Genomic DNA, 26,077 nt, shown 5'->3' on the forward strand with positions numbered 1-26,077 from the left:
CATCACTGTCCTTGCTGTTTGTCCTCCCAGCATGTAATTATCACATTAATATCAGGAAGTATGAGGTGAAAGAGTTTTACATTCTAAATTCTAAATTCATATTTTAAATGGTGTTGTGTATTTTCAGGGAGCAAATCATCATGGTGCCTGACATCACAGGTGGAGTGATGTGTGTGCCGAGGGTACCGGAACCACAGCCCACTACGGACGCGATTTTACCCTGCACGTCCCTCAACGAGGACATAGAGCCTGCTTCTGTCGAGAAGGAGCAGGAAAAGGAAACGGAAGAAGAGGAGGAAAACGAGGAAGAGGAAGACAAAGAGGACAGGGAGATACAGGAAGACATAGAGGACGAGGATAACAAACTGGGAGCCTCCTGCTCAGAAAAGCGACTCTCCACAGAGTCCGGTTACGGCGCCTCCGATAAACTCCTGGACGCAATAGAGATAAGAGACCTCGGCCAGTTGGAAATCCCTCCTGACCGCTTGTCTCTTCCTCCGCAGCAAACGGACACTAAACTAACCAATCGGGACAGCGGCATCGACAGCATCAGCTCTCCGTCTCACAGCGAGGAGCTGTGCTTCGCCGGAGACGACCGAGAGGTGTGCATGTCTCTCCCTCGCCTCTCGTCCTCGTCCTCGTGCGGTTGTGTCGAAGGACCAGCGGGAGAAGGAGCTGTCGCTGCCGTAGAGGAAGGGACTCGGGACTCGGAGGGAGACAGCGATTTGGAAGAAGGGAGCGGGGATGAGAGCGAGAACGCCATGGCCATACAGCCTCAGCCCAAAGCAGAGAGACAGGACTCTGTTGAGGTAGGTCTTATTATAAAACTATTTCTTACTTGAGATGCAACTTTTGCATACAAGGTTAAAGTTGTAGTTCAACAGCGCTGGCATGTTCCAACTCAAATGAACCCAACTGCGGAAAGTGACACAAACTTGGATTGTTCTTTTGGGTTGTAGAAACTTAATATACTCTGGAGGTTCGTACCAACGAAGAAAATGAGAAAATCAACTCTGGTTCGAACACAATTCGAATCATTTAGTTAGTGGTTTGTCTACCTTTTCCCACTTATGTATTTTTGAACCAGTAAGTGAAAGTGTTTCCCGTGCACATTTTTAGCTCAACACGCCCTTTGAAAAATACACTACCAAAGATCAAAGGTTTGGACACACCTTCTAATTCCGAAATGTGCAATAAGCTCCTTTGAACATTTGATATTTAATTAATCTTCATCATGGTGCTTGAGGGGTTTTGCAAAAGCACTTAATACTTTTCTTGCAAGAACCATTCCAGATAATAGAAATTATGTAATAATAATAATAATAATAATAATAATAATAAATAAATTAGAAATAAGAATTATGTAATGCTATATGTGCAATTTGATTATCATCAAAAAATCCAGTATTATTCTAGAAGGTAGAAATTCAATCCGAACCTGTGTCCAAACTTTTGAGTGGTACTGTACATTAAGAATCCTTTATCTTGGGATGCTCATATCTCTGAGACAAAATATGATTTTTTTTTTACTTGAAATAAAGCATTAAAATTCCTGTCCTGTTTCAATCAACCTTATTTCGTGAATTAAATTCCTTTAGTTTAACATCCCTCAAGTCAGATAATAACAAACTAATATACTGTAGCTGCAGAGAGAATGGAAATTCTGAATTAAAAATTCAACGTATTCTATGATGTCTCGTGATTCTTTTGTGTGGCAATTCATAACTCCAAAATTGATGGTTTAAAATGAATGCTTAATTCCTATATGTTTGCATTTAAGGCTGCAGCATGTACTGTATAAGTTCCTGCAGTTGCAGTTCCTCTAAACACATTGGCAGGCAGCGCGGCATCCTTTGTGCACATTATTTCCTATATTTGTTTGAAATTGTGACAGAATAATGAAAAAAAAGATTGAGGATAAAATTTGGATTTTTTTAAAAATCGTGATCCAGTACAAATCAAATCGACACCTAGATATCGTGATAACGTTGTATCGTGTGGTCCCTGGTGATTCCCTTCCAAAAATTCAAAAACGAATTCAAATTCAAACTCGAATTCAAAATTTTGACCCATACGCAGCCATACACTGTATGATATGCAGTTAAATGGTTATACAACTGGCCATGACCTGAAAAGAAGGATTTCTCTGCAATAAACAAATTACACTGAAGAGTACAATAAAAAAAATTATAAAATATGCGAATGGTAAAAAAGTAATAATAAAAAGAAAAACATTTTGAAAAAATGTTAAGAACCAATTTAAATGATTTATCTGATACCTTTTTTTTTTTTAATGTGAAATGGAATCATTACTTATTACAAAAATGTCACAAGTTTTGTTGATTTGATTGCATCTTAGTACCGGACTCTTCTTTATAACATACTTTGTTTTAAATCCACCCTTCAGTACAGCTACGCTGCTTTTCACCACATTGCCACCTGCACTAATGGTCACAGAAATACCAGAAATACTTCTCCCATAGCTTCATGTCAACTCTGTAATTTTATCCTTTATATTTTGTACCCTGTACTGTATATACGATCCTTAGAAGGGTCTGCCAAAGCTTTCTGGAGGACACTGAGCTTTCACCACACTCTAAAAACATTCGGACTGTCAATCCAGATGTCTAACAGATGTGTGTGCTTGTGTGTGTGTGTTTTGCTTTGCAGCTATCAGTGCAGCAGCGCGTGTTTAAAATCGCCAGCGAGCTCCTCCATACGGAGAAGGCGTACGTGTCCAGGCTTCACCTCCTGGACCAGGTGTTCTGCGGGCGGCTGATGGAGGAGGCGCGAGCAAGAGGCTCGTTCCCCTGCGAGGTGGTGATGGGCATCTTTTCCAACATCTGCTCTATCTACTGCTTCCATCAACAGTTTCTGCTGCCAGCGCTGGAGAAACGCATGGAGGAATGGTGAGGGGAATAGAAGACAGGAGGCAGGACAGAAATAAGCTTAAGGCAGACGCACACTAGTGAGGAAAGATTGAACTCACGGATTACCTAAATTGTCTGAATAACGGATCACATTTTTGAAAAAATAACTAAATAACTGAGTACTTAAATGGCGGACCTAGATTACTCGTTACACCAAAAAAGTAATCCAAGCACTCCAACGCGTTACTTTGTAATATGTTACATCCAACACTGATTAACACGTTATTACTTTTTAACGCAAAGTAATCATATGACCAAGTTTGACCCTTATGGCTTCCCACAATGCAGCGCGGTTACCAGGCTGCGTGTGAAAAACGGCACGTTTAGCGCAGATAACAAGATGACCGAGGAAACATCACCAAGTTTCATTATAAAACGCCTCTTGGATAAAACCAAAGTTGTGTGCGTGAGCTACCTTCGAGGGGAACTATTTTTACAAGAATACAATAAATGTAAGATGTGGGAGTGGAGGCTCAGGTGGTCATGGCTCTAGATTGTTGGGTTTTTTTTAAATCTGAGGGTTCGAGCCCTGCCGTCAGTGGGTTCCCATGTCCCATACTTTTATTTTAACGTTTGTTTGAGATATTCTAAAACTGGATAATCTGTTTTCTCCAAGCAGTTTGTCATGCAGTTCTTTATTCCAACATTGCAAGTTTATAATAAAAGTAAAATAAATTTGATTATATTAAACTTGTGATTAATCGCATAATCACAGACTATGACTTTTATCAACTAGTTTAAAAAATTGCTAGGAAACAAGTCAGACAGGGAGCCAAACAAGCTGTACAACTACTCCTAAATTGAATTATGCATAATTCAGATTAAAATGTTCAAAAACTTTGGTCGGCCCTGTTTCACAGGAAGGTGCGCAAATTTGTAGTCTGACTGCAGCTGGAAATATGGGAGAAAACAAAGCATACGGGTGGAGATGGAAGTGAGGGAGTGATGGGGGAGTGAGACAGAAAGATGAAGGAAGGGTGGAGAGAGGGAGGGGGGTGAGAGTACATACAGTGGAGAGAAGTTTAAACATAGCCAAAGTAAACGGGAGTGTGAGAGAACGGAAATAGTATAAGAGCGAGAAAGACCCAGCCTTGGTGAGAAACCGAGAGACCCGAGCAGTCGCTGAATAATACCACAGTGCTGCGTCAGGAAGAACGTTTTGTCCAGTCATTTCCTGCACTTTGACCAAAATGTTCGAATCGATGTTCCCACACGACCTCCTCACCTCACTGGAACAACCTCCATGTGTAGGTAGTATCTGCTGTCCTCAAGCGACCCCAACTTGACCCTACGACTCTTGACTTTTTTTTTTTCAGGGACGTAAACCCGCGGATCGGGGACATCCTCCAGAAACTCGCTCCCTTCCTGAAGATGTATGGCGAATACGTGAAGAACTTCGACACGGCCATGGAGCTGGTGAACACCTGGATGGAGCGCTCCTCACAGTTCAAAGCCATCGTTCATGACATTCAGGTAGGACCAGGTCGAACCCTGCTGGCCGTTTTGGGGGTTCTTCGGGTTCTTGATGCGCTTCTGTTCAAATTTGCTAACTAAACAGCGATTCCTAAAGGTCTTTAATGTGTTCTAATGGTCTCCTGCTGGGAATTCTCATGAGTTCTAGTAGGTTTTAAAGTGTCTTTGAATATCCTGTTATAGAATAGAAGGTTCCCTGTGGGTTTAATGTATTTCTGCTGGTCTTAAAGACGTTTAGTGGTTCTTAATGGTTATAATATATCTCGTGATTCTAGTGGCCAAATGGGTTCCAGTTAGCATTAAAATCGTCAGACGTGACAGGGAAATGATTCTGATGTCGGCTGGGCTGCCACACGCATGTTCAGGCAAACATGCTACACTTTCAAGGGCCTGTTGTAGCACTAGCGGATCACTTTCTCCACTAAAACCTTTAAAAGTCTCACGAATCTGATAAACACAAGATTATGCAATAATATCTCCTCCCTCCTTTCCTTCCAGAACTGCTCCTCGGTGTAGCTGAGAGAAACAGGAAGCCGTGTCTGTTACATTTTATTAGTAATTTACCACCCATTTCTATGAACTCCTGCGTTCCTTCGTTGAAAGGCTTGGAAAAATTCCTGTGTTTTTTCGTGTGTGTGTGGGTGGATGGCGCGGATACGAGAGCATAATCTCCTCAGCGGTTAGTGGAAGCGGGGCCTTCTGTTAAACGCTCTGCTGGTCTGGGATGAGTAAGAGCATTGCACTTTTTTTTCCACAGATGTGTGAAAGCCGCGAATTCTTGCCAGCTCCGTCTTTCGCACAGTTCGAAGTGGTGTTAATTAGACGCCAGCATTACTTAATTCGCACCCGTGCTCAGAAAAAAAAAAAGAAGAAGGAAAAAAAAAGCACAAGCAGGATACAATTAATTCAATTCAAAGACACTCACACGAAAACGTCTGACAACTGCTTTCTATTAATTAATGCGGGATGTTGATGCAGGACGGTTTTGATTAAAAATAACGAGTGTGCCAACGCCTCTGTGCTCAGCTGGAGGATGAATCACAGTCAAGACTTTGTCGAGAAGCGAATTCTAGTACAATTAAAAGCCTTAGCGATTACAATAATAATAATAACAATAACCCCTTCTTGTTGATGTGTGTGTGTGTTTAGAAAGAGGAGATGTGCGGAAACCTCACCCTCCAGCACCACATGTTAGAGCCCGTCCAGAGGATCCCTCGATACGAGCTCCTACTAAAGGACTACCTGCACCGGCTGCCCGAGGACGCCGAGGATTTTAAAGATGCACAAAGTGAGTCTGTGTGTGTGAATGTGTGAGTGTGTCCGTGTGCGCGAGAGCGCTCGGCGTTTCTGCAGGCTCCGCTAACTGTAAACAGACTTCCGTCTGCTTTTAGTGGTGGTAGCTAGAGTTCTGAGACGCTGGCTGTTTCTCTGTAGTCAGAACACAAAGAGCCGGGCTTGTGTTACTGGGAAAAGCGTTCCTGCCAAGTTACCGTGCATGGACAGAAGAGGAGCCGCGCACTTGACCCTCATGCTGAAAAATCCAGCTTGAGATGAGCTACCGGATGCCAGAATACAGGCCGTGCCTCTGGTGCATCGTTATAGAGAGTCTGTTTCAGGAAAATGACACAACAGAGAAAATCACAAGGAAATCGCAAAGTAGTAATGTGATTACTTAGAGCCGGAGATTACAGGCGTATTGTGTGTCTAAATCGAGATCAGTTACGTTAAAGTAAAGACTAGCTGGATTTTTCAGAGAACATCCATTTGAGTTAAAGATAAAATCATCTAGCCAGACATAACCAAGAAACCTTTATATAGTGCCTAATTAATTTAGGGCTCAAGAACTGAAATTTGAAAAGACATCCGTATACAGAGCTACCGCTGTTTAAGATAAGATTTTAGCACGTCCATTTAATTGACAAACAAAGAATAGTTTTCAGTTCTTTCTATCATATACCATGGAAATGCTGTTGCAATTCATTATAAGGCCATAAATGCGTTGTTCCTGAAAACACACGGCCGTCTTGTGTTTTAGGTCTCAACGGAACAGAAAAACTCATCCGAGTGCTTAACCGTTTATTTTTGTATAAATTCATTCTTTGGTTTTGAAATTTAATTTGAGGGGAAAGAAAACACATCAAATCAAAACAAACGGACGAACAATGCGAGTGCGGAGGAGTTCGTTCCAGAATGAGAGTTTTATTTGGAGTAAATACCAGCAGGTGCAAAACGGTCAGTGTTTACTAGGTATTAAAAAATGAGCCAGAAATGACTGTGTCAGTACAGTATTTTTCACTGATGGGATGTCGTATGTGACAACTACAGTACGTAATAGAGTGTAATAATATTTTATAGCTTATGAATAACAAGAGGTATCTTTACTAAGACCACTACTACATCTATTACTACTAAAGTTACTACAAGGACTACATTGAAGAAAAATTTCTTTATGTATCAAGATTTTTAACTTAAGGAATTTCAACTCAAGTAAAATATGTAAGATGAGCAAAAATAAATAAAAATAAACTATGGTTTAAAAAATGGTATGCTTAGGTAAAGCTAATTTAATATCATTTTATTGACATTTTAGTAAAATCGATGATATCAATGTAATATGTAAAAAAAAAAGGTCTCTTGCTATAACTTTCACTAATAACTAACATTACAGCTGTTGCTCTCGCTACTGCTACTAATACAACTGTTCTTATTAGTACTAATACTACTGCAACAGTTACAATTGCGAATATTATCACTACTACTATTACCACAACAATTACTATCATGACTATTATTTCGGATACTGCCAACATGACTACAACTACGACTTCAACTAATACATACTAAAACTATTCCCATGCTCCTTCTAATACTACTGAAACATACCATTGTAACATACCATTGTATAAGCCACCAATGTTCCCACTTATCCTGCTACTAATGCATCTTACATTTGACTTATACATATTGCTTTAGAGCTTCCTTGAGTCATGGACAACAGCCCTCCCCCGTCTCCCCCCTTACTGCCACCCCCCCCCCCCCACACCCAGGCGGTCAGCTCTCTCCTATCATGAAACATAATTCCCTGTTTTCACTCCTACAATATAATTTGTCGTTTCTCTCTATCAGAGTCCTTGGAGTTGATTGCTACAGCAGCCGAGCATTCCAACGCGGCCATTAGGAAAATGGTGAGTAGACTTTCCAAAACCTAACACACATATCTGGAAGCGTGCGCGTGAACCATGAGGCCCGCTTTGCTAAACTCGACGACGTCAAGCTCGACTTCTTCGCCACACTGTTACCCAGCACTGATGGAGTGTTTGTGCTGAGAGCTCACACTGCCACTTAGCTGAACCGCTTTGTAATTAGAGATGGGCATCGTTCTCATGAACAGGGGGACGTCTAGAGTCTGTCATTTAGGGTTGCTAATTGCCAGTGCTTTGCTTTCACAGGCTGTGCTTTATGAAAGAAAATCGCTCAAACTGGCACCATCAGATGTTCTGCCCTGATTCGCCTTTCAAAGCGTTTCTTACCAATGTTTTAGTTTTTCTTTACGGTGACGATTTGAATGCTTTATTCTCATATAAATATGAACAGATTCTCATCATAATCTTTGGTTCTTGTGTGATATTTTACAAGCTTGAATGCCATTGTGTTCCTCAGGAGCGCATGAGAAAGTTGCTGAAGGTGTACGAGCTGCTTGGTGGAGAAGAGGATATTGTGAATCCTACTAATGAGCTCATTAAAGAGGGACACATCCTCAAACTGTCAGCCAAAAACGGAACCTCGCAGGACAGATACCTCATACTGGTGAGCGGTTTGGGTCAGATAACGTCCTCTCTAAGTGTTCGGGATTCATCTCTAACTATAGCTTGTCTTTTTTTTCTTCGCTCTAGTTCAATGACAGGTTGCTGTACTGTGTCCCAAAACTCAGACTGATCGGACAGAAGTTTGGAGTGCGTGCTCGGATTGATGTAGACGGCATGGAGGTTTGTACAAATACAGTAGACAAACCTTGCTGTAATTAAAATAACCCAAACAGCTGTTTCTCTATCATTTTTTATTGTCATTTTTGTAAGACTTTCCGAAGTGCATCTGAACCATCTGTGGTCTTTTATGTATGGCTAGCTTCCAACCCAAGGCTGCATCCCAAATCCCTTAACCCCTTAATCAAGGGTACTACTTAGTGTCTGTGGAACAAGTGATTGTACACCCTAGCTTTCTATTTAACACCACTTTTGATTTAACCCCTGAAGTTAACAGAACTGATAATCCGAAGTGAAATAATGAAAAGAAACTTATGAGATTTACAGGACGTCAAATTTTTTGTCATAATCTGTTGATAATAAATGTTTTTTTGTGAAACTGTTGTATAAAAGCAATAGCAAACCCGAGGTCATGCTGTCAGTATTGTACAGTATTGTTTGTTTATATTCATTACAACACCTCTCATGTGATATTGCTTAATTTCTTATGAACTTGAAGAAAAGTGAAAAAAGAAAGGTTCTGCTCTAAATAGAAAAATAATAACTACAACTTTTAAAAACAGGTCATAAGAGATGAACTAAAATCTTCCTGTAACTCATCATGTTTCACAGCTGAAAGAGACGAGCAGTATGAACATGCCCCGGACGTTTCTGGTTTCAGGGAAACAGCGCTCTCTCGAACTACAGGCCAGGTGAGTTTAACTGAGCAACACACTCTCAGCTACAAGGCAGGCAACATGGTGGAGTTTCCAAAACAGTTCTGTGCATTGAAAGTGTTTTAATAAGGCGTGATTGTGGGAGGAGATTGATATATTTTTGTCTATTTGATCTCGAATCGTGTGAATTAGATGGCAGTGAGGGCATGATGTGATGTGGTTATTTATCATCCATGTATTTTATAGCAGCACTCTGACTTTGTGTTTAATCTTTTCACCTATAGGACAGAAGAAGAAAAGAAAGACTGGATTCAGGTAAGCGTCTGTAGCACACCATGTCCTGTCCCTCGCTTTTATTCTACTTAGGATTTTTGTATCATGTCTCACAACATCTTCTGTTCGTGTTTCTCAGGCGATCCAGGCCACTATCCAAAAGCACGAGCAGAGTGTGGAGACGTTCAGGATGTTGAACTGTTCGGTGCGCGAGGACGACTGTACGCCTCCCAACTCTCCGGTGAGACATCCTTTAATCTAGCTTGTGTTTATTTTATGTTTTATATAGTGTATGGTGCACATCTTATTAAATGATTCAGTTCGAAATACTAAGATTTGACAGGCACAAAGGCCGCACCTACGTAACTGAGACTGACAGATGGAAAGCCCTCAACTCCTTCACTGAGAGACAGACAGAATGGCCACACCTCCTTCAGTGAGACTGACAGGCACAGAGGACATACCTCTTTAGACAAACTGACTGGCACAGAGGACACACCTCCTGAACTGAGACTGACAGGCACAGAGGACACACCTCCTGAACTGAGACTGACAGGCACAGAGGACACACCTCCTCAGACAGACTGACAGGCACAGAGGACACACCTCCTCAGACCAACTGACTGGCACAGAGGACACACCTCCTGAACTGAGACTGACAGGCACAGTGGACACACCTCCTAAACTGAGACACACCTCCTCAGACAGACTGACAGGCACAGAGGACACACCTCCTGAATCGAGACTGACAGGCACAGAGGACACACCTCCTAAACTTAGACTGACAGGCACAGAGGACACACCTCCTTAACTGAGACTGACAGGCACAGAGGACACACCTCCTGAACTGAAACTGACAGGCACAGAGGACACACCTCCTGAACTGAGACTGACAGGCACATAGGACACAACTCCTGAACTGGGACTGACAGGCAAGAGGACACACCTCCTGAACTGAGACTGTCAGGCACAGTGGACACACCTCCTGAACTGAGACTGACAGGCAAGAGGACACACCTCCTGAACTGAGACTGACAGGCAAGAGGACACACCTCCTGAACTGAGACTGTCAGGCACAGTGGACACACCTCCTGAACTGGGACTGACAGGCAAGAGGACACACCTCCTGAACTGAGACTGACAGGCACAGAGGACACACCTGCTGAACTGAGACTGACAGGCACAGTGGACACACCTCCTTAATTGAGACTGACAGGCACAAAAGCCACTCCTCCTTCAGAGAGACTGACAGGCACAGAGGACACACCTCCTGAACTGAGACTGACAGGCACAGAGGACACACCTCCTCAGACAGACTGACAGGCACAGAGGACACACCTCCTCAGACAAACTGACTGGCACAGAGGACACACCTCCTGAACTGAGACTGACAGGCACAGTGGACACACCTCCTAAACTGAGACACACCTCCTCAGACAGACTGACAGGCACAGAGGACACACCTCCTGAATCGAGACTGACAGGCACAGAGGACACACCTCCTAAACTTAGACTGACAGGCACAGAGGACACACCTCCTTTATTGAGACTGACAGGCACAGAGGACACACCTCCTGAACTGAAACTGACAGGCACAGAGGACACACCTCCTGAACTGAGACTGACAGGCACATAGGACACAACTCCTGAACTGAGACTGTCAGGCACAGTGGACACACCTCCTGAACTGGGACTGACAGGCAAGAGGACACACCTCCTGAACTGAGACTGACAGGCAAGAGGACACACCTCCTGAACTGAGACTGTCAGGCACAGTGGACACACCTCCTGAAGTGGGACTGACAGGCAAGAGGACACACCTCCTGAACTGAGACTGACAGGCACAGAGGACACACCTGCTGAACTGAGACTGACAGGCACAGTGGACACACCTCCTTAATTGAGACTGACAGGCACAAAAGCCACTCCTCCTTCAGAGAGACTGACAGGCACAGAGGACACACCTCCTGAACTGAGACTGACAGGCACAGAGGACACACCTGCTGAACTGAGACTGACAGGCACAGAGGACACACCTGCTGAACTGAGACTGACAGGCACAGAGGACACACCTCCTTAATTGAGACTGACAGGCACAGAGGACACACCTCCTGAACTGAGACTGACAGGCACAAAAGCCACTCCTCCTTCAGAGAGACTGACAGGCACAGAGGACACACCTCCTGAACTGAGACTGACAGGCACAGAGGACACACCTCCTTCATTGAGACTGACAGGCACAGAGGACACACCTTCTTTACTGCGACAGAGAATTCCAAGAGGAAAGCGAGTAAAAGAAACAATCATCGCGAAAGAAAATTATTTTGATAAAATTCATATATTAAAAAAACTTAAAAAATATAATAAAAACCTAAGAGGGAATGCATATTTCAACTGTTTATGCCCAAGAACTATTTAAGCTGTATCTGAGCCACTGCTATTTTTACACCTCTAATCTTATTTACCACTACTGTCCCTGTTTTGGGTTTAGAACTGCACGGAGCTGGGAAAGCGTGCTCCCACTCCGATCCGGGAAAAAGAAGTAACGCTGTGTATGAAGTGCCAGGAGCCGTTCAACTCCATCACTAAGAGACGCCACCACTGCAAAGCATGCGGACATGTATGTGTAACCTTATACACACAACACACCAACCGAATCGTTTTATATTTTTTTAAAAATATCCATAACTTTGTTCTCTTGTTCATAACAATTTATTCTGTTTTTCCAAACCTTTTTTGTAGGTGGTATGTGGGAAATGCTCGGAATTCCGTGCGCGCTTGTTGTACGATAACAATCGAGCGAATCGGGTGTGTATAGACTGCTATACGACGCTGGTGGGAGTCCCGCCTTCTCCGGCCAGCTTGACCAATAGCACTCAGAGGAGACGCTCCATTCTAGAGGTAAGGACTTAAAGAACATGAAGACTTTCAAAGATGATTGATACGAGGTGGTATCGAAAGGTTTCGACATTCACTGTTTACAGTTATTTATCTACGTTCACACACTATGACCTTTGCACAACAATACAGCACTCCCAGCATTTTTTCCTACTTCTGGAACATGTCCTGGAGGTCTTATTTTCAAAGCATGTCAAGCACCTTATGGGATTCGCGCTGGACCTGGATTTTCATCTTCAGGAAGAGGAATGAAATCCGGCTCGTATGGTGGATGTGGAAGTGAAATCATGTTGCTTCCGGCGAGAAACTCTCCTGGATGCATTGTCGTTGTGGAGCATCCATTTTTTTCTGCCATAGATCTGGTCACATTCGCCGTATTTCCTCCTTCCGACGCCTTAAAACGCGACAGTAGTATTCACTATTGACGATCTGTCCCCTGGAGACGAATTCCCGATGCTGCGAATTTCAGGTTCCTTTTTTGTTTTTGATGCACATTGCCACAGAATTTCATGTTCGCTTTTTGTTCTGACTTGCTGTCCATGATAAAACTGTAGATGGGTAACATACGTAGCCAGATTAGTACCGGTTGCGCAGCTCCCGATGTACACAGGATGATGTGCGAGCAGCCTTGTGCTGCCATTTGTTGGTGTGTTAACAAACTAGTCTTGAAACTTTTTGATACCACCTTATACATACAGTGCATTTACGGTGAATCTGTGTTAAAAAATAAATGAGTGCATGAGTGACAGTAGTACTCATGGATCAGGGGTCAAGCCTTTGAGATGCTCATTAAGTTGCATGATGAGCCAAAACCCAGCAGCAACCAGCCGACCCAGGTGAAAGTACACCCTGAGTGAGAAGCTTCCCGTCCATCTCTGGGCATTTTCCAAGCGCACGTTTTGCAAACTCGTTCACCTTCTAGAAGCGATTTGACATAGCCAATTTGGCTGAAGGCATGTTTTTTTGTAAAAGTAAGAGGGAACAAAAAAACCTTGAGGGAACCCACATGGACATATGAAACTCCACATAGGCCGTACTCCAAGCTCAAGTTCAAGCAGGGAATACTGGAGAATCCTCGCCCTAGTCTGATCTGTTTAACAGATTGATTTTTCTTTTCTCTCTCTCTCTCTATCTGTGCTGCAGAAACAGGCCTCTGTGGCGGCGGAGAACAGCGTCCTCTGCAGCTTCCTGCACCACATGGAGAAGGGCAGCGGCCGCGGCTGGCAGAAGGCCTGGTTTGTCGTCCCTGAAAACGAACCCCTGGTGCTTTACATTTATGGTGCTCCACAGGTGGGAAATCTGCTCGTCCGTTACATGATGCATAGTTCATAGTTCGGACATTCAAGCACTCACACTCGTTTCTCTCTTCTGTCTCACTCTTTGTCTGTCAACAAACAAAAAACTAAAAATTACTTTCTAGGAACACACATACACATGGTGACTGACACTGCCATACATCAACAAAGGGTTTGATGTCGAGCACTGAGTTATAGTTTCGAAATTCTGAAAAAAGTTCTTAAATCATTGAGATTAGACCTATATTGCCCCAGCAGTATTTAATACCTGATTCTGATAGGTCGGTAACAGTGTCTTGACTTACGATCGGGTTACGTCTTAATAAATCTATATATAAGTTAAGTTCAATATATCATTTAATACTGTATAGCTTAACTGCTGAAAATTGTACCTAAGCCCAGCCTATCTGTTGAATATCTCGTGATGTATCGTGACAACACAGTAGAGTATGGGTTGTTTACCTTCATACTTGTGCAGCTCGCTGCTGCCACCTACCACCACATGAGAGTATGGCAGTGCATATTGCTAGCCTGGGGAAACGCTTGAAAACCTTATCTGGTGTACAGGGGCCTGGAGTCTATCCCAGGAGACTTAGTGCACACCCTGAACCGGGTATTAGTCCATCGCAGGGCACACACTCACACACTCTTTACTGAATAAAAGATAAAATCGTTGTGTAACTCCTGTCAAGGCTATTTAATTGATTAATTTTCTTTAACTGCACACCCCAACTCTATTATTTCTTACTTTTTGGCACATGCATTGGTTTACATGCAGGTCAAACACCATCATGCTTTATAATAACATAAATTAGGTGGATTAAGCTATTAATTAAGGAATTAAGGACCCTGTGTTTGTTTTCCTCTCGTGCCTTTATGAGCAGGATGTCAAGGCCCAGCGCAGCATCCCTCTCATCGGCTTCGAAGTCTCCCTCCCCGAGTCATGTGACCGTCTGGAGCGGCGCTACGCCTTCAAAATGAGCCAGAGTCACCTGACTGTTTACTTCAGCGCCGACGGGGAAGAGCTCCAACGCCGTTGGTTGGAGGTGCTCTCCAGAGCCGGGAGAGGGGAGGAGCTACAAGTGCACGGTTCGATCTCGGAGGCTCTGGAAGAAGAAGCGGAGGAACAGAGCTCTCTAGGAGAAAGCACATGATCGCTTTATGAAAGCTCTCGTTTCTTTTTCTTTTCTTTTTTTTGCACACATGAACTGTACAAATGTGACGAGAAGGACAGTTACCTGCCATAAATACACACAAACACACATTTAGACGTGCACACACACACAAACACACACAACAAGTTTTACACAAACCTCTTCTTATCGTCAGTCGTAAGTTGCATGAAATAGCTACAGGTACTATCCTGTGTGTATTGCTCATCCTCCGTGAGTGTGATCGCCCTGCACATGGTGCGTCAACCGCCGTGTCAGTATAGTCACCCTGCTTAATATCGTCTCTCCACCTCCGCCGGCTGAAGAGTTCACTGTTAGACAGATCTGCTTTTTTTTTTTTTTTTTTTATCCAAAAATGAGTACTGTGCTGTTTTTTAAACAACTGATCTCTTGCCAGAGTTTCCGTGCTTGTAAACGTGTTGTTTTGGGGAGAAGACATTGTGATCAGGTGACTAGAAAATACAAACAAGCATTAACAGGGTCAGGATAGAGAATAGTGCGGTGGATAGACATTTTCATCTGTAAGGTGTTTTTAGTTATATAAAGAGCAATCCAGTGGTGCAAGTAACCAGGAATCTCATAAGTAAAACGAAAGAATTGGTTTGAAGGTGTATCATTTCCTTCTTCCTAAGTATATAGTGCGTTCCCTAAAAAAAGGGGTGTTGAGAATTAAATATACATGAATCCTAAATATACATTAATATCTAGGTTATATATATATATATAGTATATATTATGCTTTGTATGGGTCAAAGGATTTGCACATCATGCTGTATAACAACAGTATTTAATATTGAAATAGACATTTTAAATTGGATATATATACGGTACCAGTCAAAAGTCTGGATGCACCTTCTAATACAATGATTTTTTTTTCTACATTCTAGAACAATAATGTTTTTTGTTTTTTTTTCAAAATCTATGAAATAACACATATGGCAATATGGTAATTAAGCAAAAACAACAACAACAACAGTCAGTCATTATTTTAAGACACAAACGTCAGATGTTCTGGAACAGTATAATGCAAAGTTGAGTGCATTTACAAAACGCATCAAGCACCATGACGAAACTGTCTCTCATGAAGACGTTTACTGGAAAGCAAGACTAAAACCTCTGCTGCAGAGGAGAAGTACATGTAGAGGTACCATCCCCAGAAATCACCAATTTACGGCATTTTAGATTAAAGTCCTTATGAAGGCTTTACAGATCATAAGTGGCAGATACATCTCGATATTAACTGTTCAAAGGAGATCATTGCATATTTTGGATATGTAGAAAGAAATAGAAATCAGGAACAACCATGGGATCAGAAGGTGTGTCGAAACTCTTTGGGAACGCCAGTTAGCTAAATCTGCATATCTTTGGACTGTGGGAGGAAACCGGAGTACCCGGAGGAAACCCACCAACCACACGGAGCAGAGGCGGGAAGAACCCTAGAGGTGCAAAGCGACACTGCTAACCACTAAGCCACCATATATGTATATGAAGAACTTTCGTAGTACTTTACATATATCTCAACAATACAGTACCTTGCTGGAGAACAAAGTATAGCCGCAAAATGTATAATTCTTTTTAAATTAAATCATGTTTTTTTTATTGGTTTTTAAATTACACTTTGATTTTAATACATTTTATTCAAGTAGTAGAACCAAAAAGGATTCGTTTGCTTGTTATTAACATTGCAATGGGCCAGGTCACTTAGACCCATACACAGTAGTATGTACTATAGTCAGGATTATGGCACTCGAATCTCTTGTGCCACTTGGAGTCACTCGACTCGTAGCTCTGCTGAATTTTGTCAGGCTGACCTTTTACGCTGACTGAGCATCCAGAAAAACCCCCAACCATAAACTTACCCACAGAAAAACAGACAACCTCCAGCACCAGGATAGCTCCATTGTGCCACCCTATGGCCATTTACTGAACTGCAGCTTTGCAATATTTGGCTTAATCTCAATGTACACAAAAAAGAGAATCTCTGCTAAAAACCTAGGATTAATAAAACTGTTAAAAGTCTCAATTAAACAATAGGGCTCTAAATCCCAGTGCTAATAAAATTTTTCCTCTGAGCTAAAAAAAAAAAGACTAGTCATGAGAAATGTGTGTCGAGTGTGCAGTAGTGTTTGGTTGGATTTCGATACTGGGAGACTTTGTAGACTGAGAGCGTGAGAAAGAGAGAGAGAGTGAGTGAGTGTTCATGAAGCCGACTAGTTTTTAATTTGTGAAATTTCTCTCTTATTAAGGTAAACATGGGTTTTTTGATAAGAACCTAAAGGTTATATATAGAATGAAACAGGGCAAAGGTTTTGATGATCCTATTGCGCATTTTAAACAGTGTTGTATTTGTGTATGAAAAGTGGTAAAAGATACAAAATCGAGTCTGTAAATATATAATTTATTGCTCAGAACCCAGTTTTGTGGGTCAGGTGTTATCTCCGAGCTCGGTGTAAAATTTATTACGTGGCCATTTGGACCGACATCCTGAGCATCCTGTGGAGACCGTGCGTCTTTTTTTATACTTTCCTCAAAAAAAGTCGATATGTTGTATTAGGATTCTGTCGATAAATTGGGATCCCCCGGTATGATTGGGTCGAGTTGCTCATGCTGGATTGCTGGAACTCTTTGTGCTTGTCGGGAAATGTTTTGGATCTTGCTCTCTGTTCGTCAGAAAACACCATGCTTGATTGAGCATAGTCTGCCCGTTCTTTAGTTCAGTGACTTTTTTCCCGTGTTGCCTGATTGTCTCTCACTTGAAAGGGTTAACAAACAAAAAAAAAAAGAGTAATCACATGAGCAGTGGACTGTTTACTGTATTTTCTAGATTATTAAAGGTTTACTGTATTTTCTGGACTAAAAAAATCACAATTTAAGATAGTATACATACATATATATCATCATAGTGCATTGAACTGCCTGTACTTTTTGCAACAAAAAAAGGCAAATTAAACATCAAAACCAGCTGATACTGATTTAAAAACAAATGGCACAATAATCTATATCAAATTATATTATATACTAAACAACGCGTCATTAGAGCAGCGGTTTCGCTTTTCACCGTCCCAGTGTTACGGATTAAAAGCGACATTTTACAGCACATAAATATTTCTATACATGCATTTCATTTAGATTTATATGTCTTATACTCCAGAAAATACGGTAATCGCCTTAGAGAAAGAGAGTCTCCTTGAATGTCTGTATGCGTGTGAGTTCATACTTCATACTGATCATCACCCACTCATCAGTCATCAGTTGAGCCTGCCACGCGTTCACTCATGCAGACCTCCAGCATCCCAGATATCTGTTTACCTGTTTTTGAATTTTCATCTTTGTTACAAGTTCATGCTTTTTGCCATTCCTTTTTACACACAGTACTGTGCAAAAGTCTTGACCCCCCCATTTCCTCATTTTGCTTTCAAAGATCTTGTATTTTTTAACTTATGAAATAGTTCTCTAGGCTTACCTTTTCTATCCTATTTTCAGTCAAATCTCTGTACCTGACCCAGTTTCCAATTAATGTTCTTTATTTGTTAAGCCACACGGTGATCAATGAATCATTTAAGAATAAAACAATCTAAATTAAGACATGAACCAGTGAGAAACAGGTGCTTGATATGATCAGATCAGTGAATATTATACTGCTGATGCTGAGTGGATAGAACAGACGAGAGGGGAAACGAGGTTGCTGCTGAGCTTCGTGTGTAAACAAATGATTTTTAAATTGTATCTTTGGGCACTTTGCAGCCTGTTGCAGTAAAAAAAAGAAAAGAAAAAGAAATTCTCCGATTCTGTCCCCAACTGTAATTTAATCTACTTAATTGAATTTATGAAGAAATGAGGAGTGGCTCAAGACTTTTGCACATTACATTAGAATTTCTGTTGTAGAAAAAAAAAAGCTTTTTTTGCCAAAGTATACTGCAGAAGGGATGTATTATTGTGTTGATGTATTATTATTATCTATGTGTTTTTTTACCACACATATTTATTGTTTTTTTTTTTATACTTTTATATAGTTCTTGCTACGAGAACTAAACAGCAGGAACGATTGTGTGCAGAACAGATTCATAATGACTACGAAACAGCAAAAATCTCATTTCAGTTTTATGTATCATATACTAGAACTTCCTTTCTTTCCTCTGGTAGCATGAGTGATGCCTTTTTAAACAATGACTACAGTATACAAACGCAGTCATGCTACTTTTTGATTCTGTTTATCACTAAACTGTCATTTTAGGCGTCAGGATGCAAGATTGGATTTTGTCTCCTGCTTCAGTGTAGCATTTAATTTTTTTTTTTTTTCACACAAGTTTACCAAGAAGCTGTCGGAAAATCTACTTTGGAAAAGCACTTCTTTCCACAAGAGTGTCAGCGTATTGCTGTCTTTAGACGTAAATTAGACATGCCATAAATTTGACAGGATCTTACACACTTAATTTAGGGAAAGTGTCTAGAAGAAGCAGCGCTTGACGTTAATCTTTTACACACTCATATCGTTTTTATCCTTCAGGGTTATTCGGCAGCGCTGTTTTAAAAAGTGAAGGAAGATAAATTAAGTTGAAGCAGGCATTATGGATGTTTTTGCCCTCACTACTACATTTATCTCTAGACCACGTGGCTGTCGGATTTTTTTAAGTGAAGAATTAAGCTCTGGCATCTTGCCTTGTGGGACAAAAATGTTTAGTTTGGCTGGAAATCGTGTTTGTTAAATTTTATCGGAGAGGTCGCCTCCACTTTCGCCACCATCAGAGGCGACCTAGCTTGACTAAAGATAAAAAACCATATTCCTGTGTTGACTTGTTCAGAAAAAACAGCACTAACATATTTGCATTATGCAAAATGTGTCATTTATGTTTTTTTTATGTTTTGTTTTTTCAAAATCACCATGTTAATGTCATAGGTCTTTTTTTGTTGCCTTCCTTCATGGAATCTGTATAAATTTGCTGTACACATGATGAGTATTACTGTTATTACAAGTACTATTCTAATTATTATCGTTAATTATATTAGTGGCAGGCCACTGGGTACCATTGTATGTTGATAACCCAATGAAAATCTGTGCAAGATCATGAAATGTTTATGAATTAAAGGAATAAAAAACATCTTGAGTGTTTAATCTTAATTTGGATCACAAAATGTCATTTTGACTACTTTTGTAATTTAAACAATATGTGCTTTGTGTCATTTTAAGTCATTATTAAGCACAACATTATCATTATTGAGTCATTATTAAGCACAACAAGTTATCATTGCATCCATCTAGGAATCTCACTTAGTCGAACTAGAGACCGTGAAGGGCCAGTTATGATTACTGTTGTATTTACTGTAGTAGGTCAACATTCACATGCTCATTTACACACTAAGGGCAATTTGGGAGCGCCAATTAGCCTAACCTGCATGTCATGTATATATATATATATTTAAAAAAAAAATATATATATATATATATATATATATTTTTTTTTTATATATATATAGGAGAAATATATATTTCCCTGTAGACATTATAGAGTGTATAATAACTCTATAATGTCTGATTCCAACACATCAATAGCTCTGTTCTATATAGAATAGAGCTATTGATGTGTTGGAATCAGACATTATAGAGTTATTATACACTATAATGTCTACAGGGAAATATATATTTCTCCGTAGCTCAAATATTATACAGAATATAGTTTACAATTTAATATTATTATTATCATAGTACTGATAGAAATTTTCATTGGAAAATGCTGTTATATGCAATTAAATAATATTTTCCTTATAGTACTATCAGTATTTTACAATGAAAATCTTGTTAAAACTACGATAATATTTAATTGTAATTATATTATATTGTAATTTATTTCTATAAATATTTTATAAATTACATGGAAGTCTTTCCACATCTTTTCTGTGCTGACGAAATTTCTTAGGAAATTGAATCAAAGACAGGGTCCTTTTAAAACTGCAAGTACTGTAAACATGTACTTTCTCTCGTCACCTGATTGGTGGAAAAGAAACAAAACTCCGCCCACACGCGCTGCTGTTGGTCAATGTGCCTGTCTCTCCAGGCTCTGGCGATCAGTCGTCGGTATGATGTCATTTCAGGGATTTTCCGTTTTTATAAGGATTCGATTCCAGGACGGTTAGAGTCGACATCGAGTCGATTCAGCAACGTATTCACTCGCGTGGCACGTTTTGTGCGATTCGAGCGATGGATATAATAACCACAGTCAGCTTTACGGATTAATGTTTGCAGGGAAAAAACATAAAAAATAAAAATACATCTAGGTTGGTCTTTAAATAAATTTATGACAACTTTAATCATGAACGACTGATACAGTAAACAAGTTAGCGCTTGATTTGTTTTTGTTAGTTGGAGATTTATTTCTTGGTTACGTACTTAAACACGCTTTACATCGGAAAGATTTGTCATTTTATGTATTTCTGTAACGAATAAAAACGTGTTAGGCTGTCTTAGTGCGTGAAACAGAATGAATCGACTCTAAAAATTCAGAGTCAACAGAAGGAATCGACTCTTCAAAAACGAGTCATCAGCTTCCTCCATGGCTCGCTCCAGTACTTGTGTGGATCTCATGGGCTAGATGAGTCATTTCAAGCGAAGGCTTCCGGACATCAGAGCTGGTCAGGCTTAATTAATTAAGCAATAGCTTAATGAAGAAGTAATTTAAAGAAGGGAGACAGATAGCTAGTTTATCTGTGTGTGCTTGTGTGTGTATGTGAATGTGCAACACTTTTTCGGAGCTAGATAGTAACTAGGCTTGGTTTGTTTGTTTTTTTCCAGCGGCGTAACTTAGTCATGTTGTTTTGATTCATTTAAAAAAAGATCAAAGAGCAAAGAAACAAGATCAAACAACTGCTTATGTTAAGTATTACCGTTAACAGGCAAATTGAAAAGATAGATACAAAATACATAAGGTTTCTGTATTTTTATCCTGAATAAGGGTTTAAGAGTTAAGAAAAAAGAAAAGATACAACAGCAGGTTTTTTTGTTCTGGAGAAATGTCCGGGCTGTCTTTAAAACCTCAGCAGCAGCAGGGGGAAGAAAAGGACAATCCGGATTTGGAGAAGAGGAGCAGACAGGTAGAGCTACCTGGAGAGCAACATCAGACTGTCTTCGTCATCCTTGATTCATCTGAATCTCTTAACTTGCTGAGGTGAGTCGTGCAGACTCCTGTTTCTCCTGCATGACATGAGAGTTTATAAATATATATATTATATTATATTTTATTTTATTTTATTATATTATATTATGTATATACATTAATGTTTAGAACCGTCACCTTGCACCGTGAGGGCCTGGGTTTGATTCCTGCCTCAGGTTTGTGTGCATGGAGTTGGTATGTTCTCCCCATGCTTGGTGGGTTTCCTCCAGGTACTTCGGTTCCCTCCCACAGTCCAACAACATGCACATTAGGCTAACTGGCATCACCAAATTGCCTGCAGTGTGTGAATAAGCATTTGAGTGTGTGTGTGTGTGTGTGTGTGTGTGTGTGTGTGTGTGTGTGTGTGTGTGTGTTTGCCCTGCGATAGATTAGCACCCCATCCAAGGTGTACCCCGCCTCATGTCCTAAGTCTCCTGGGATAGTCGCCCGACCTTGTATACAGGATAAAGCACTATAGATGATCAGATATGATGACATACAGTATATGTGCAGATGTTGACAGATGATCAGTTCTGGTCTGTATAGTATACTAGTATACTAATGATGCTGAATGGTTGGAACAGATGAGGGGGGAAATGAGGTTGCTGCTGAGCTTGGTATATTAAAATTTTTAATGAATTGGATCTTTAGGCACTTGTAGCCTATCACAGGACAAATATTTGTTCCCATTAATTTGATTTCATCTACATAATTTAATTTTAGTATGAAACATTGAATTGAAATATTGTTTAGGTAGCTGTTTCATTGATTAATGGATTGATTTCCATTTTTTGTTTTTTGAACGTCCCACCAGATTAACTGCCGTATTAAAACCTACAACATAAACAATTGTTTTAAAAGTAAGACACATTGCCTATGTGCTGTTATAAGAAAATATTCAGCGGTAATGTGGTAGATAACAGCATGATCTGATTTGTTTTAGATCTTGCTCTTTTCCCATAGCAGTTGTTGCTGTTGCAATCTAATTTATATTTGATGTTATTTCATCATTAATCTAGTAATTGCTGTTAAAAAAAAATTTGGTTAAAAATTTATAAACCAATGATGTGTGTTTTGCACAATATTTCTCCGTAGCTCATATATCTATTCACTTGTATACCACCAGGGGGAACACTTGCAGACATTGTATGTTTAGTGGCCTCATTTTCTTATTAAGAACCGACGAAAGTGGGATTTTCAACAGACTTTTTCAAATTTGTGTCAACTTCTTTAAGTTTTGTCGCAAAACTAATTTTTTGTAGGTTGTGCTGCTAAATCTGTATAAATTAAACTTAAACTGAGGTTGTTACCATTAATAAGTAATGATTAATTTTAACGTGTTCAATTGTTGGGTTAGGAATAATGAACCTTATTTGTTTATTAAAAATAAAATAATAAATTATTTATATATATATATATATATATATATATATATATATTAATTATTGAACCATTTCCTGATAGCACATCATAGTGTGCTATACTCAGTCATTCCCTCTCACGTGAAGTTATTATTGCCAAAACCACAAAGTGCTAACTTCTCCATCCTGAAATTTTTTCCAGTGAAGGAAATCTTAGCGCTGGTTTTAAAGTGCTGACGCTGCATTGTACCGATAATGTAATAGAATAAGTTAACTAATGTAAACATGTGATTGGAATTGCAGCAGCACTACAGTCAGACATTTTATAACGTTACTGTGTTTTATTAACTAATACCAGTCAGATGTGAGCTTGGGACTTGGGTGATCAATAAGCTTGTTATGACTCGATACCTGCTTTTCCTCCATAACGATTTAAAGGTGTGTAGCAGTAGATAAAGACGTTGTGGCGACAGAGAAAGGAATTCCTCTTTTGATGTGTAAAAGATTGAACCCTTGCAACACTACTCCACAAGTGCAAGGGTTCGATTTCGAGAGTGAACCGACTATCACAGCTGAGACAATTCACTTGCGTGTGTGTGTTTGTGTGAGTTTTATGATCTTTTAGGACTGTTTGACCTCCTTGTTGATTACAACTTGCTGCTTGTCACATTCTCTCATCTGACCCGAACTTCGCTGCACTCAGCAACTTTTGTAGTGGTTTTTTTATGCCTCTATTGTGACACTTTGATTGATAAATCATCCAACAGACTGCAGACTAAGCTCTTAGCTTTACAGGAAAAAGGAAGTGGGCTTGTGTGACTCTCGCCACCGGAGTGCTGATAGAGGCTCGGTCGAAGCTTTCACTTAGACACGCATAATAATCCGGAGGACAAGGACCTTGTTTGTGCCGAATCTAAGGGCATATAGATAACCCACCACAAAGACTGTTTATGTTCTGCGCTCGCTTAGCCAACAGACCCTGGGTGGTAAAGCTTTTAAATTATTCACCCAATTTTATCTTTGACCTCATTCCATTCAGGAGGTGTTTACTCATCCGTGTAGATAAACATCAATTTATTTTCCCCATATGGTCATGCTTGTCATGGTAAATCTGTTAAATCCTTTGTTTGTATACTGCACTTCTAATCTGATTTGGAGAAAACAGTTTAAACCCCAGGGAAACTGAAAGCATAAATAAGCGTAAAGAAAAGGCAGATAGCAATTTAACAGAATTAGTCTCCCATATTTAAATAAACAAGAGCTAACATTGTGTAATAAGGATTTTAGCATTACGATTCAGATGTTATATTGTCATATCTGATTCATTATCATGTTTTATTTGTTATTTAAGTCTCATATGACACACATCTTGCATGCGAACTGACCTTATACACTGGTTACATCATCAGGTAATAAAACAATCAGATCTGATGTCAAGATTGTAAAGCGGAAAGAATTGCAAACTGCATATCCAAAGTTTAAAGGGCTTGAGACACTTATATGCATGGACATCATATTTCACTGATTCAATGATTCCTTAAAGGGCAAGGTTCCAGTAGTATGTTGTGTACGCTTCGCTGTCAACTCTGCAGTCTGATCCAGGATTTCAGTAGCTATAAGCTCGGCCTTGCGTACACATTTTTAACACTTTTACATTCTTTTCTCCTTTTTCTGGTTACACCAATCTATAAATTCCAAGTCCTTCATTTTTTATTTATTTAATTTTTTTTACGTTCTTAAAATGCTGAGAGAAACGCCTGTGACACGCTTACAGTATGACATATAAGTTAACGATGACACCACCTACTGTTGCACTGTTACACCTGTGATACGCATGTGGAACTACCTTTGCAGACGCCACAAATGCCACCTGCCACCCAAACAAACAAACAAACAAACAGAATTTCTGTTTTATATATATATATACACATACATTATGTACAGTATGTACGTATATTCATTGTGTCCTCATGGCCTGTTTGTTGGGGCGGGGTCATCCTGAAAGAGACCACGCCCATGATCTTTGAACTATTTTATCATAGAATAAAAGTAATCAGCCAGAAGGAATTCTGTAAGTGCAATAAATAAATGCCACCCAGACAGTATAGTACAACTTTTTAAAAACTACTTGATTTTGATTCAGTGTGCTTCATTTTGATTTAACAAGATTCATTTCTGTTTTTTAAGTTTGTTGGGACATTGAAGTCAGACTACAGGATCAGACGTTTTAGTATGGGGTTAACGGTCTTCCAACTCGAGAGTTTTGACTCGTTATAATCCCTCAGTCTGTTTAAAAAAAAATGAAAAAAAGCCAACCACAGCTCGGATTTAGTTTGTACACAGGCTGCTTTCTGTCATGTAAATAATGCTGTGGCCTTTTAATTACCATATGTCTTTAAGCCGTGTTTAAATGACCATAAACAGCCAACATTTACTTTTTTAAACTTTATTATTTGCAGATGTAGATGGGGCAATGTGATGAAACTGAAAGACAAGTCCAGAATCCAGTCTCTAAAGAATGTTTGATGTTAAAATCATTTTCCCCCCTTAAAGAAAACACAATGTGCTATTCGTCTGTGACCTTTGTGTCGCAGTGTTTTGGAGAAAAGTCCCAACGAACACAGTTTCATAATGAAAACCATCACACTTGTTAAAATGAAAACTTTTCCCAGAAATGAAGGGAGTCGTTTTCCAGTTGTTTTCCTGCCTTCATCCCGGGCTTACATCTGAGAGGAAATGACTCAGCAGAGCTGCCTGTGCTGTTTTATATTGCTTAGGCTGAAGCTTTGCTGACTGCAGGGAATCGCATGCATGAAGGAATACCTTCGTCGGCATTGTCTGTTTGCAAAAAAACATAAAGATACCCAAACAGAAATCAATTTGGCCTT

General features: G+C 40.1%; 2 protein-coding genes across 3 annotated transcripts in view; both read left to right on the forward strand.

Annotated features, from left to right (window-relative positions):
• fgd1 (FYVE, RhoGEF and PH domain containing 1) overlaps window positions 1–19,779 on the forward strand; it is a 54,392-nt gene extending 34,613 nt beyond the window's left edge. For both annotated transcript variants that reach the window (XM_053504414.1, XM_053504415.1), the window contains exons 4-17: window positions 128–809; window positions 2,671–2,909; window positions 4,247–4,403; window positions 5,553–5,691; window positions 7,530–7,588; window positions 8,064–8,210; window positions 8,297–8,389; window positions 8,999–9,078; window positions 9,327–9,357; window positions 9,455–9,556; window positions 11,807–11,935; window positions 12,058–12,216; window positions 13,357–13,503; window positions 14,393–19,779. In XM_053504414.1, the coding sequence (XP_053360389.1) occupies window positions 128–809; window positions 2,671–2,909; window positions 4,247–4,403; window positions 5,553–5,691; window positions 7,530–7,588; window positions 8,064–8,210; window positions 8,297–8,389; window positions 8,999–9,078; window positions 9,327–9,357; window positions 9,455–9,556; window positions 11,807–11,935; window positions 12,058–12,216; window positions 13,357–13,503; window positions 14,393–14,662 (2,434 nt within the window). In that variant the 3' untranslated portion in view covers window positions 14,663–19,779. The remainder of the gene's footprint in view (window positions 1–127; window positions 810–2,670; window positions 2,910–4,246; window positions 4,404–5,552; window positions 5,692–7,529; window positions 7,589–8,063; window positions 8,211–8,296; window positions 8,390–8,998; window positions 9,079–9,326; window positions 9,358–9,454; window positions 9,557–11,806; window positions 11,936–12,057; window positions 12,217–13,356; window positions 13,504–14,392) is intronic.
• Window positions 19,780–21,224: 1,445 nt separating this feature from the next.
• The window catches only part of tfe3a (transcription factor binding to IGHM enhancer 3a), a 31,487-nt gene continuing 26,634 nt past the window's right edge, over window positions 21,225–26,077 (forward strand). The window contains exon 1 of the mRNA XM_053503323.1: window positions 21,225–21,840. Coding sequence (XP_053359298.1) covers window positions 21,686–21,840 — 155 coding nt within the window. The 5' untranslated portion in view covers window positions 21,225–21,685. The remainder of the gene's footprint in view (window positions 21,841–26,077) is intronic.

The sequence above is a fragment of the Clarias gariepinus genome, chromosome 9 (assembly GCF_024256425.1).
Source record: "Clarias gariepinus isolate MV-2021 ecotype Netherlands chromosome 9, CGAR_prim_01v2, whole genome shotgun sequence".
NCBI classification, from domain to species: Eukaryota; Metazoa; Chordata; class Actinopteri; order Siluriformes; family Clariidae; genus Clarias; species Clarias gariepinus.